A 13,397-nucleotide genomic window follows, 5' to 3' on the forward strand; every position below is an offset into this window, starting at 1 on the left:
ACGCAGGACTTTGACTTTTCAGAGCCGAAACTGGAGGCCTTTTCTTTGTGAGGCCTGTGCAAATGATCTGGTGAGCAATACAGAGCTCCAAACCCCAGGCTTTCAGTCATCCACCCGGCATTGGGATCCCGGGTGGGTCTGGGAAGAGACTGGGAAGAGACTGACAGTGGACAGCGGACTCAGGCTAGGATAACCACTCATTCCTGGCTGCCCTGAGCCTGCTGTGCCTACCTCTCCCCACGAGTGAGTCAAGTTCTAGGCTTGACTTTGTGAGGTCACCAGAGGACCTTTGCTGAGCCCCCACTCTGAAATATGTTCATCTGTATATTTTGTGTTGCACCTCAAGTCTTTATCAGGAATCCATTTTTAAAAGTCTCACCACTGAAGACACATCCATTCTGTCCCTCCATCTCCCCTCTGTCAGGTCCGTGTGATAAACTTGGTCTCTCTTGGAGAACTGGCTGTACAGGCTCCTGTAAGATCCTGAGAATTATGTTTCCTCCTTTTGCTCTGGCTGCCGGGAAGCTCATAGTCAAAACTAATGCTGTGAATCATAAAGATTCACGTTAGCCTTCACAGCTAACATATGTGATTTCTCCTCCTTTTTATACATTCAGTGTCAAGATTTTATAGTTTTATCAAACACCCAATGTGCTGTTCTTTGCTAATTTGCCCTCAGACCCAGTCCTGGCCCTCCCCCTACCTCCTCTGTCTCTACTGCAGGGGGTCAGCTCCTGTGAAGGACATTTCCCAGGCTTCGTAGCTAGCTGGCCTCCAGCGAGGTCAGCCAGTAGACTGCATTGGCAGGAGCCTGGAGAGGGAGGAGCACTTCTCTGCTTTAAGCAGCTTCTTGGCAGCAGCTGCTCCTCCCTGGCTCTACCTCCTCCTGCCCAGGCCAATTATGGTTCCAGCTTCCACTGGGTATCCTCAGCTCCAGGGTCCCAATAACCCCATCTTCTCACTTTGTACTCCCCGTCCAAGGGGTGGAAGTAACTTCCTCCAATTGCTGACCTCAGAGTCGCTGCCTTCCCCAGGTTGCCCCCCTGTCTTTTTTTTTTTTTTTTTTTTTTTTTTGAGACAGAGTCTTGCTCTGTCATCCAGGCTGCAGTGCAGTGGCAGGATCTTGGTTCACTGCAACCTCTGCCTCCCAGGTTCAAGCAATTCTCCTGCCTCAGCCTCCCGGGTAGCTGGGATTACAGATAGACACTCCCACACCCAGCTAGTTTTTGTGTTTTCAGTAGAGACAGGGTTTCGCCATGTTGGCCAGGCTGGTCTTGAACTCTTGACCTCAAGTGATCTGCCTACCACAGCCTCTCAAAGTGCTGAGATTACAGGCGTGAGCCACCGCGTCTGAGCCCTTTCATCATTTCTAAAACCCGAGTAACTGACTCCCAGGATCAAATTCTACCTACTGAGTTACCTGATACAGGGTTTATTTCCTACTGAACTCAGACTGATATGTGTGCCCCACGTGCGAGGTCAGGTCAGACCCATTTTGAAAACAGTTGGGGCACAAATCATCCACAGAGCACAGGCTCTGAAGGCGTTGTTGAGAGGAGCAGAAGCCCAGAGGAGGAACAGAAGAACTTAAGGGCAGGAAGGAGAGCAAGTTCCCTGGGGCAGCGGATTCGGGTGGGAAAAAGGAGCCAGTGGGGCTCAAGAATGGAACCTTCGGCCGATGCGGGCAGATTGCCTGAGCTCAGGAGTTCAAGACCAGCCTGGGCAACACAGTGAAACCCCGTCTCCACTGAAATACAAAAAATTAGCCAGGCATGGTGGCGGGCGCCTGTAGTCCCAGTTACTGGGGAGGTTGAGGCAGGAGAATTACTTGAACCCGGGAGGTGGAGGTTGCAGTGAGCAGAGATTGCACCACTGCACTCCAGCCTGGGCAACAGAGCGAGCCTCTGTCTCAAAAAAAAAAAAAAAAAAAAAAAAACAATGGTACCTTCAGGCCAGAGTGAGGCAGGCGGCTGGGGCAGAGGGCAGAGGGTGGGCTTTGGAGACAACAGATCAGGTTCCCAGCTCTGACGCTCCCTCCCCGTGTGACCCAACACTTCACCTCTCTAAGCCTCCACTTTCTCATCTGTAAAACGGGAAAAATAATACTAGCCTCAGTGGGTTTTAGGAGAATCAGATGAAATGAAGTGCCTGAAACAAAAGAGCTGGTGGAGAAATGTCGGGCCTCGAGGCCAGATGGAGGGGTTTGGATATGATCCCCGTGTGAGATCTGATCTGCAAAACTGTCCTTCCCCAGGCCCCAAAGCATGAAATTCAGCACCCCTACCAGGTGTGTTAAATATTCACAGTATTTGAGAACAGGATACCAACTGGTACAGTCACACCAGTGCATATGGGTACCTGCCCCCACCCAGGCCCGGGTTCCCCAAGGAAGCCACCTCTCAGAGCTGTGGTCCACGGCGTTCTCGTCATCCTCAGAGACCCTGAACTCGCTGATGCGGATCCACTCACTGGTGCGGATACCCACTGAGTAGTAGACGTAGAGCCTGCGGTTGCGCCGGAAGCTGGGGTGGAAGGCAATGCCCAGGAAGCCACGTTCGTCACCCTCCCAGGGCGAGGTGAGCACCGCCCGGCTGATGTTCAGGAAAGGCTTCTCCAGCCTCGAGCGGTCGGGCAGGTAGGCCCATACCAGCCCCACCTGCTCGGCCACGAAGAAGCGGTGGGTGCCATCCCTGGCATGGACCATGGCCACGGGGTTGCGCAGCCCATTGGCCACCTCCTCCAGGCACAGCTGCAGGCAGCCCTCGGCATCGGCCGCCACATGGCCCAGGTTTGAGTTGAGGTTCTTGTTGACCAGCAGGTAAGGGAAGCAGTAGTCCGTGTCATCCAGGGACAGGTAGCGGCAGAACCTGGCACGGTTGCCCTCCAGCGCCTGAAGCTCCTGGTCAGTTGAGAGGTGACGGAACAGCCCCCGGCACTTATGCCACATGTCCAGGCAGTAGTCCTGGCAGAGCCCGGGCACCGTGCGCAGAGGTGTGAACGGGTCCTCAGCGTCATAGAGGTGGGCTGCATATGGAGAGCATTCCTGCAGAGACAGCGATGGCTCAGAGACGCTTCGTGGAGGTGCTTACCAGCTGTGTACCCTTGGGCGGGTCCCCCATCTCTTAGAGCTTCAGTCTGCTGATCCATAAAATGGAGACAATGCCATCTGTTTGTTACCATGATAAGCCTCAGTGACAGTAGCAAACCTTAGGTCTTAATGTTTGTGTTATTCTGTTAGAACACAGAACAACTATTCCTACTCCTATTAATAGCAGCAGCAACAGCAGCAGCTACTCTGGAGCACCTGCTATATGCCAGGAAGAGTCTGAGGCACTGCCACCCACCCTCTCTGTGTTAACAGTGCACCTCTGCCCCTACATCAGCACAGCTCAGTGCTGCACTTAACTTGGGTTCCTGCCCAAGGCTCACCTCCGATCCTCCCTGACCACCCTGTGTACCTTCTAGTACCTTCTAGTACTTCTAGTACCTTCTAGTACTTCTAGTACTTCTAGTATCTTCTAGTACTAGGCCACCCTCTAGTACCTTCTGGCCTCTATCTGTTGAAAAACAGTAAAATACCAAGTGCTGTATGACTTGGCTCTGCCCATGGACAGCTCCACCATCAGCTCCCGCCTCTCTCCACCCCTCCAGCCTCCTGTCTACCTTCCATCTCCTGATATTCTGATATGGCTTGGATCTGTGTCCCCACCCAAATCTCACGTAGAATTGTAACCCCCAGTGTTGGAGGAGGAGCCTGGTGGGAGGTAACTGGATCAGAGGGGTGGAGTTCTCACGCATGGTTTAGTTTAGCACCATCTCCCCTTGGTACTGTAGAGTGAGTTCTTATGAGATTTGGTTTTTTAAAATGTGCCTCCGCCCCGCCACCATCTCTCTCTTGCTCCTGCTGTTGTCATGGGACATGCCCGCCTCCCCTTTGCTTTCCATCACGATTGTAAGTTTCCTGAGAACTCCCCGGAAACAGAGGCCACTATACTTCCTATACATCCTGCAGAACTGTGAGCCAATTAAAACTCTTTTCTTTATAAATTACCCAGTTTTGTTTTGTTTTGTTGTTTGTTGATTTGTTTTTTTTAAGACAGGGTCTCTCTCTCTCTCTCTCTCTGTCACCAAGGCTGGAATACAGTGGCACCATCTCAGCTCACTGCAAACTCTGCCTCCTAGATGCTCCTGCCTCAGCCTCCTGAGTAGCTGGGACTACAGGCAAGAGCCACCACACCTAGCTAATTTTTTTATTTTTTGTAGGGATGAGGTTTTGCCATGTTGCCCAGGCTGCTCTCAAATTCCTGAACTCAAGCCATCTTCCCGCTTCAGCCTCCCATAGTGCTGAGACTACAGGTGTGAGCAACTGCACCCAGCCACGTATTTCTTCGTAGCAATGAGATAAGAGACTAATACGTACTCCCTCCCATTTCACACCTCTGAGCCTCAGCACAGGCTGTCACCTTTGCAGGTATGCCCTTTCCCTACTCTTCTCTGGCAGGCAGAATTCTCTTTATTCTTAAATCATGACCATGACCATGGGAGAAGGAGTGCGAACCAATCACAGCAGTTCCTGGGGTTTGGGGCAGATTGTGGGCCAGGCACCAGGTCAGCGAGCCCGTGCGTCTGCATTTCCTTCTCAAGGCAACCACAGGAGGGAGGCCTGTTCTTATTACCACTGCACAGAGGTGGAAGCAGACAGCAGAAGGGAGCCACTAGCCCAAGGTATCATGTCACATGCTGATGGGCTGGGGTTTGAGCCATGTCTGCTCAGCTCGACCTGCCAGCTCCCTGCTACCCATCCCCAAACGCCAGTTAAGTGTCCCCACACCACTGCACCCCTCTGCACCCTATCGCTACCCAAAGCAGAGGCCACAGCTCCAGGCTGTCTGCAGGCCTTCCTGTTAGAGCCGCCGGCTTGTGGCGTGGTCATTCTTTCTATCTGTGGCTGACACCCTCCCCCACCTGTGAGTCCACCAGGCCAAGGCCGGGTCTGAGTCAGCTCTGGGCCCCCCAGAGGCTTCAGGGAATGCTCCTTCTGCAGTGGGGAGGCGCTGACAGTCACGTACTCCCTCCCCTCACAGGGAGGACCAGGCTGGCTTCCAGCAGGAGGCCTCTGGGCTGTTTGGGGGAGGACTGGGCATGCAGGATGGCAGGCTGCCTCCCAGTGTGTTCTCAAGTCCCAGGCCAGGGCCCACTCACTCCTGTGACATGATTGTGGCTTTTGTTCATGCCACAGCCTGTCCTTCTGGCCCCTCTACTGCTGTGAGGCTAGGTCTCACCTGACAGGCCAAAGGCCACTTGGCAGAATGTCTTGAGGTCCTGGTCAGTTACTGTCCCAGGTACAGACCAGGGTGCCATGTCTTACATGCTCCCCTCTGCCAATGAGCTGGCCAGATGGCCAGGCCTCGGGCCGCCGTGTGTGCTGTGCTGTCCCTCCCATGGTTCCCTGGGAACCGCCTGTGGGTCAGCCGGCAGCTGCACATGGACCAGGGAGGGGCTGTGTGCACATGTGCCTTCTTTCATCTTTGCAAGATAGGGTCATTGTCACTATTTTATTTTATTTTATTTGTTTATTTATTTTTTGAGACAGGGCCTCTCTCTGTCTCCTGGGCTGGAGTGCAGTGGCACAATCCTAGTTCACTGTAGCCCTGACCTCCTGCGCTCAAACGATCATCCCCACCTTGGCCTCCAGAGTCGCTGGAACCACAGATGGGCTCCACCACACCTGTGGTGTGGCTAACTTTCCTTTTTATTTTTTGCAGAGATAGGGTCTCCCTATGTTTCCCAGGCTTGTCTTGAACTCCTGGACTCAAGCAATCCTCCCGCCTCAGCCCGCCAAAATTCTGGGATTACAGGCATGAGCCACCGCACACGGCTTGACTCCTGTTTTATAGATGAGGAACTGAGGCTTAAAGAAGGCCACGAGCCAAGAAGTAGCCAAACCTGGGCTCACACCCAAGCCTCATGATGCCTGGACTGGTGTTCTTTCTAGATTAGTCAGCAACATTTCATTCACCAAGAATTTACTGAGCAGAGATTGTGGCAGGCACATCTTGGTTCCAGAGACACAGTGAGGGGCAGAATAGACATCTGGAAGGCAACGAGAGCCCTCCATTCACCAAAGCCCAGTCCAGAACTACAGAGGGAGCCAAAGTTCCCTCAGGGAGCCAGGCCCAACACCTCGGCATCCACGCATCCCAATCACACAGCAGACGCTTCCTCGTGGCCTGTGTACTCTTACTTACACACAATGTAATATGGTGCCCAGACCAGGGTAGTCCAGAACTAGGAAGCAACAAGAGTGATTGCTACTGGCAAGAGGATGATCCGCAGCCTGGCCTCAGTGTGTTTGGGGGCAGGCGGCAGGAAGCTCACAGCAAACCAGCCCCGTATCGCAGGCTACAGCTGCCTGGGCCATTCAGTGCAGGGCAGAGAGCCCCCATCTTGCCCAGAGTTTGCCATCCCATGTCACTGACACTCGTGACTTGCGGCCCTGGGTCCTGAAGGTTTCTTATGTCCACCATTCATTTTTTGGAAGACCAAGCCTTTGCGCACAGTATCCTGTCCGGCGGATATTCGCTCCTCACCTACTTCCTCCTCTGGCAAACTGCTATGCATGACTCAAGGCCGACTCAAAGGTCTCCTCTTGTCCTCCATGCTCCTAGGGCCCTGACTGGTCCATCCCTGGCCCTTATGGATGCTCCCAATGCACTCTGTCCATATCTCAGGCATGACACTCACTCCATGGAATCTTGTAGCTTACAGGGTGAGTTCTCTACAGCAGTCACGGCTCCATCGCCAGGGACGCTTCAGTCAGTCAGCTTGGCTAGGATTTCATTATCTCTTCACTTGTCTGTCCACTCTACGGACTGTGGGACACAGCGAGGCTTCAAGGAGGGAGGCAGTGTGGCGAAGCGGTTAGAAGGGGTTTGGAGCCAGAGCATACATTCCCCATGGGGAATGCTTCTTTTTTTTTTTTTTTTCTTTTTTTTTTTTTTGAGACGGGGTCTCGCTCTGTCGCCCAGGCTGGAGTACAGTGGCCAGATCTCAGCTCACTGCAAGCTCCGGCTCCCGGGTTTACGCCATTCTCCTGCCTCCGCCTCCCAAGTAGCTGGGACTACAAGCGCCCGCCACTTCACCCGGCTAGTTTTTTGTATTTTTTAGTAGAGACGGGGTTTCACCGTGTTAGCCAGGATGGTCTCGATCTCCTGACCTCGTGATCCGCCCGTCTTGGCCTCCCAAAGTGCTGGGATTACAGGCTTGAGCCACTGCGCCCGGCTGGGGAATGCTTCTTAACCTCTTAATGCTCTTAACCATGGGCAAGCTCCTTAACCTCTCTGTGCCTATGTCCTCATCTATAGAACGGGAAAGGAGTTCCAACCTCTTAGAACTGTTGGGAGGAATAAATGGAGAAGATGCGTGTGTTTGTTCAGTAAATATGAGCTATCAGCATGCAACCAACATTCAGGAAGCCTTCCCTGAGATATGTGGCCTTGTTCCTACACTCCTTGAGGAATCTCTGGCACCTACCTGTGTGTGTCGGTCTCCTGAAGTGACAAAGGGGACTTTTGAGACTGGGCCTGTGACTTGCCAACTGCTTTTGGGTCCAGCATCCAGCACAGGGCTGACTCCTAACAGGTTCAGGAAGAGCCTACTGAATACATGAGCCCGTAGGGCACATTTCATGGACATCTCCATCAGAAACCATGCTTTGATGATTTCAGCGGCTTAGAGAGGCAACCCCAGTCACAGGGGTGGTTACTGATGTGGAAGCTCACACCAGAGGCACTGGGAGTGCCACGCGCCATGGCTGTCCTCTTCCTCCAGAGGACACAGGCACTTACTGGACAAGCCAAGCCCCAGGAAAGAGTCTCGCATCTCCCCAAAGCAGGTGTGAAGGCCTGAGTGCCTCCACACTGACAGAGATCTATAAATAAGGCACCTCCACCACCTCCACGTGTGGAAATCAGGAGGTGTCAAATGCAGACTCCGCCTTGGCTAGCAGAGAGCTCGGTCCTCACACCAGGGTGCTCCAGGAGGCCCCGTCAGTGAAACTGTAACCCAGCCTCAGTCGCTGTCTCTAAGCTCACTCCAGACATGAGGTCACTCTCAGAGATGCCTGGGCTGAAGTGTTAGCAGTCACTTCACTGCTGGTTGCTTAAGGCCAGGCTGTCCTGGGAAGGTTCCCAAGAAAAGAGAGGTGCCCTGCCAGGGGACAGCATCAGGACTGACCCTTCCCTTCCTCCATCCACCTGCCCTCCTCACTGCCCTGCTGAGTCAGGCACATAGCGAGTGCCCAATAGACAAATGTGGCATGGATGCAGGAACTCTGCTATGTGACAGGGGTGGGGAGACCAAAGGAACTGGTCCTGAGGAGCCCCCAGGCTGGTGAGGGAGGCAAATGCTTGGCCAGACCATTCCCGTGCCCTTGAGGCGCACAGCATGGGAGTCCAGCAGAGCCCACTTAAAGGTGGCCAGCCCACCCTTTGTTGCATTCTGAAGCTCCCAAGGGCCCCCTCCTCATCCTCCCAGAGCCCACTGCTTCCCACCTAGATATGTGTTCACATCAGCGAGTGTGGTCCACGTCCCCACCTCAACCACCACTGAGCTGTGTGACCACTGGGCAAGTCCCTGCCTCCCTCTGAGTCTTCCTTGAATCGGGCTCCGAGCCTCACCTGGACCCTTCCCAGGGCTGGGCAGCCAGTGAGGGCCAAGGAAACCCTTGAGAAATCCAACTGCAAACATTTACCGAGCCCCTAGTATGTAGCATTTAATCTGCATGGCAACCCAGGGGGGTGGTTAAGGTTTTATTTTTTATATTATATTATATTATATTATATTATATTATATTATATTATATTATATTATATTATATTATATTATATTTTTGAGACAGAGTTTTGCTCTGTTGCCCAGGCTGGGGTGCAATGGCTCGATCTTGGCTCACTGAAACCTCTGCCTCCCAGAGTCAAGTGATTCTCCCACCTCAGCCTCCCGAATAGCTGGGATTACAGGCGTTCCCCAACATGCCCAGTTAATTTTTATATTTTTGTAGAGACGGAGTTTCGCCATGTTGGCCAGGCTGGTCTTGAACTCCTGACCTCAAGTGATCTGCCCACCTCGGCCTCCCAAAGGGCTGGAATTACAGGCATCATCCACTGCACCCAGCTTCATTTTAAAGACACTGTGAGGTGCAGCAGTGACCTGCCCAGGTCACGAAGCTGGGGAAGTGACAGAGCCAGGATCAAAGTCCAATTCCAAGTCAGCCCTCTTGCCCTTCCCCACACCACCTGCCCCTGCTGGCTGAAAGCTGGGACATGGCCCTGGCCACTGGGCCCTCTCCACCCCAGGCCTCTCACTGGCCAGATGCTGGGGCAGGAATGCCTTGTCCTGCCCCATTTCTGCATTCAGCCAGGCAGCATTTGCCCACCTGGGTGTGGTCAGGCACTGGGGCCTCAGACTCCCACAAGAGGAAAACAAACAGCAGTGGCACCGCCAGGTGTGCACAGAAGCGGGGGCTCCACACTCAGGGGGAAGATGGGGGGCCCAGGAACTTCAACACATAGCTGTTGCTCATTCCTGAGCGAGCTTCTGCCAGGCCAGGGCGCCATCCCCAGGAGAGGACACAGCACCCACAGAGGTGATGGCGGAAGTGGCAAGGGCATCAGGATGGGGGTGGGACTCTCGTGGGGGGCAGTGGCCCCAACCCCCGCAACAACCCCTGGCCACACGTTGACCACGCCCACGGCAGGGCCCTCTGCTTTCACTGCCCCTGGGACAACACAGAGGAGCACTGACCAGGACAGATGCCTCTCCACCTTGGTACCCCGACAAGGGTGCAGCTGCTCGGGGTAGGACGCTGGGGACTTGACTCCAGGGGACCGGGGCAGAGGAGCCCCCAACCTCTGAGGAAATGATGACATCATCTGTCCGTCCCTCCTGCTTCAGGAGGGGAAACTGAGGCCCCGAGAAGGCCCAAGTCATAAAACGAATGAATGGCAAAGCCAAGAGTCGCCCTGGGATGCGCAGTCTCCCCGCCCCGAGCCGAACGACTCCCTTTTGGGGCCTAGAGTTCCAGAGTCCGCCGCTCACTCTTGGCCCTCGCCCCCGCGGGGTTCCGATCTCTGCTCCAGGACCCGGCCGCCCGCGCCCCGCCCCTCCCAGTGGCCGCGCGCCCGCTCACCTGGCACAGCAGGTCCCTCGCGTAGCCGGCGCACGCGGCCCACTCGGCGGCGTCCACGCGGCTCGCCAAGTCCCAGAAGCGGCGGGTCAGTTCGGCGTCGCGCCCTTCATCGCAGCAGCCGAAGTCCGAGTACTGCGCGCAGAGGCGCAGCAGCTGCGGCGGCCGGAAGGGCGGCCTGAAGTCCAGGCACTGCGGATGCGCGGCAGCCCCGAGCACCCAAAGCGCCAGCAGCGTCCCGGCCCCGGCCCGAGCCATCGCTTCGCCCCGCGGGGGAAGAGGCGGAGGGACGGTAGCCCGAGTCCCCTCCCGGGGCGCTCGCAGCGGCGGGGAAGGGGCGGGCGCTCCCCTCCCCTACACGCAGGGCCTCGAGTTTGGGGACCTCCCCTTCTAGGAGGCCACCTCTGGTCGGGGACATGCGGCGGGACTGAAGGAAGAGGGACGCGGCGCAGAATGCGGTACGACCTCTGTTAACCGCTTTCCCAATTCAGTGGGAGTGGCCGGGTTTGTAGAGTCCCGGTGTGTTTTCCCGGTTCCGCCTGGGGCCCCGCTTCCTCCCCACAGGGCGCTATTTAGCCAGGGAGGCGCAGGGCCAGAGGGCTGGACTCCTGGGCTCCGGTTCCACCACCCACTGGGCTAGGGAAAGGGATGCCCGCAGCCGGTCCCCGAAAGCTCTCACGTAAGTTTAAAAATGGGGGTGCGAGGGAAAGGACAGGGGGTGTTGCCCCAGGGCTCTCAGGGAGAAGCGAAACCTGGCCTAGGGGTGGGGGGTGGGGTCGGAGCAGCTACCGCAGTCCACCCTTGGCCCTTACTGTGTGCTTCCCAGTCTCTGCTCCTGGGGCGACGGATTCTCCTGCAGCCCAGGACCCACGGGGCCTTCCCACTTCCACTCTCGCATAGGGAGCACTGATGCGTCTACCCCCTGGGGTGGGCATCTAGCCCTCTGTTCTACTGCCCCTGCTGAAGATTCAGACCCAACCCCGCCCCACCCCCCAACACACACATACAGACGCACACACACAGCCTCACCTACCCCAGAATCTCACAGCACCAGAACCACCCAGGCATTTTCTCAAGTGGACCTCAGCATTTGATCCTCCCTGGAGTGTCCTTCCCCATCTTCTTTGTCCAGTGAGCTCCTACTCCATCTTCATGACCCCAGCGCACACATCCGTCCTCTGCAGGTCTCTTTGGACTGTCCTGGGGGACCGTGTTTCTGTCTTTGGGCCCGTGCTCCTGGCAGAGCTGAGGGTGGATTAAGTGCAGCAGGGCTGGAGCCCTCAGAGGTCTGTGGCTCTGGCCTGAACAGGTACAATGTAAGAGTCAGTGTCTCTGCTGGAGACCAAACATCTCTGAGTATTTGAAACACGGGAAATTTAATGCAGGGACTTGAAGTCAAAGAGGCTAAGAAGCCATACAGGGCTCAGTGAAGTAACCTTGAGATCAGCAACAGTAGGAACAGTCCCCAGGTCCTTGATGCAGGGAGAGCAGATGTTACCGGAGCCAAGGAGCTATGGTCACCTTGTAAAAGCTGGACCCTCACAAGGCCTGTCTGGCCAGAGCTGGAGATAGCCACCGTCAGAGATTCTGCACAGACAGAGAGGGAGAAATACCCCGGCTTCTCCCTGCCACCTCCCCTCCAACTCTCACCTGTGACTTTCATTGGCTGAACCTAGCAGAGGGCTGCTAGGGTGGGAAATGCGGACCGCAGGGGCTCCCTGCATAGAGAGCAGGGCACAGGCAGAGCCAGGATGGAGTCGGAGGGCACACAGGCCCAGGGAGGGCATCTACGATGGCCCCTACTTCCCAGCTGGGACTCAGAACTGGGTGATAGTCACACATCAACACAGGGCTCCAGACGGGTGTACAGAGGTGGAAGTGACACAGAGCCTGGGCCATAGCCATGAGGTTTGGACTCCTACAGCCACAGAAAATGTCAAACACAGCCCAGCCCCAGCCAGAGTAACATAAATTCTCACCCTAAGACCTATTTATCTCAGTTCCTGTTATTTAATATATCCTGACTGGCTTTCCAGAAAAACAAGGCATGAAAAAAGATAAGAAAAGTCAGTCAGGGGCCAGGCACAGTGGCTCACGCCTGTAATCCCAGAACTTTGGGAGGCTGAGGCGAGCGGATCACCTAAGGTCAGGAGTTCAAGACCAGCCTGGCCAACATGGTGAAAGCCCGTCTCTACTAAAAATACAAAAATTAGCCAGGCATAGTGGCACACGCCTATAATCCCAGCTACTGGGAGGCTGAGGCAGGAGAATTGCTTGAAGCCAGGAGGCGGAGTTTGCATTGAGTGGAGATCATGCCACTGCACTCCAGCCTGGTTGACAGAGCGAGACTCTGTCTCAAAAAAGAAAAAAAAGGAAAAAAAAAAAAAAAAAGAAATGTCACAGTCAGAAGGAGCATCAGGACCAGCCTGGGACATGACACAGATGCTGAAATTACCAGACATGGAATTTAAAATAACTATGACTAATATGTTATGGGCTCTGGTGGGAAAAGTTGACAACATCAAGACCAAACGTCTCTGAGTATTGACAAGGACATTGCAAGGACAAATGGGCAATAGAAGCAGAGAGGGGTCTACCTTAAGAAAGAAAATTAAGGCCGGCCGCAGTGCGTTGTGCCTGTAATCCCAGCACTTTGGGAGGCCGAGGCAGGTGGATCACGAGGTCAGGAGATCGAGACCATCCTGGCTAACATGGAGAAACCCCGTCTCTACTAAAAATACAAAAATTAGCCAGGCGTGGTGACGGGCGCCTGTAATCCCAGCTACTCGGGAGGCTGAGGCAGGAGAATCACTTGAACCCAGGAGCAGAGGTTGCAGTGAGCCAAGATCACACCACTGTACTCTAGCCTGGGCCACAGAGCGAGACTTGGTCTCAAAAAAGAAAAAAGGCTAAGGATTTTCTGAAATTCATGACAGATACAAAACAACAGATCCAGGAATCTAAGAGGCATAAAGCAGGATAAATACCAAAAAATCGATAGCGAGGCATATCCTATGCAAACTACAGACAACCAAAGATGAAGAAAAACCTTGAGAGAAGCCAAAGGGGAAAAAATACCTTACCTATGGAAGAACAAGGAGAAAAATTACAGCAAACATTATTAGAAACCAGGCAAGCAGGCTGGGCATGGTGGCTCATGCCTGTAATCCCAGCACTTTGGGAGGCTGAGGCAGGTGGATCACCTGAGGTCAAG

At 54.6% G+C, this 13,397-nt stretch overlaps 1 protein-coding gene across 1 annotated transcript; it reads right to left on the minus strand.

Moving 5' to 3' along the window:
* Positions 1 to 518: 518 nt before the first annotated feature.
* On the minus strand, positions 519 to 11,096 carry LOC113220097 (HHIP-like protein 1). Its single transcript, XM_026448783.2, has 4 exons — positions 10,187 to 11,096; positions 2,397 to 3,043; positions 1,946 to 2,083; positions 519 to 544 (listed from the first exon to the last, which is right to left on the minus strand). Exons 1-3 carry the CDS (start codon positions 10,439 to 10,441, stop codon positions 2,080 to 2,082), a joined length of 906 nt encoding a protein of 301 aa, XP_026304568.1. The 5' UTR covers positions 10,442 to 11,096; the 3' UTR covers positions 519 to 544; positions 1,946 to 2,079.
* Between the last annotated feature and the right edge of the window lie 2,301 nt (positions 11,097 to 13,397).

Source organism: Piliocolobus tephrosceles, chromosome 6, assembly GCF_002776525.5.
Source record: "Piliocolobus tephrosceles isolate RC106 chromosome 6, ASM277652v3, whole genome shotgun sequence".
Classification (NCBI taxonomy): domain Eukaryota; kingdom Metazoa; phylum Chordata; class Mammalia; order Primates; family Cercopithecidae; genus Piliocolobus; species Piliocolobus tephrosceles.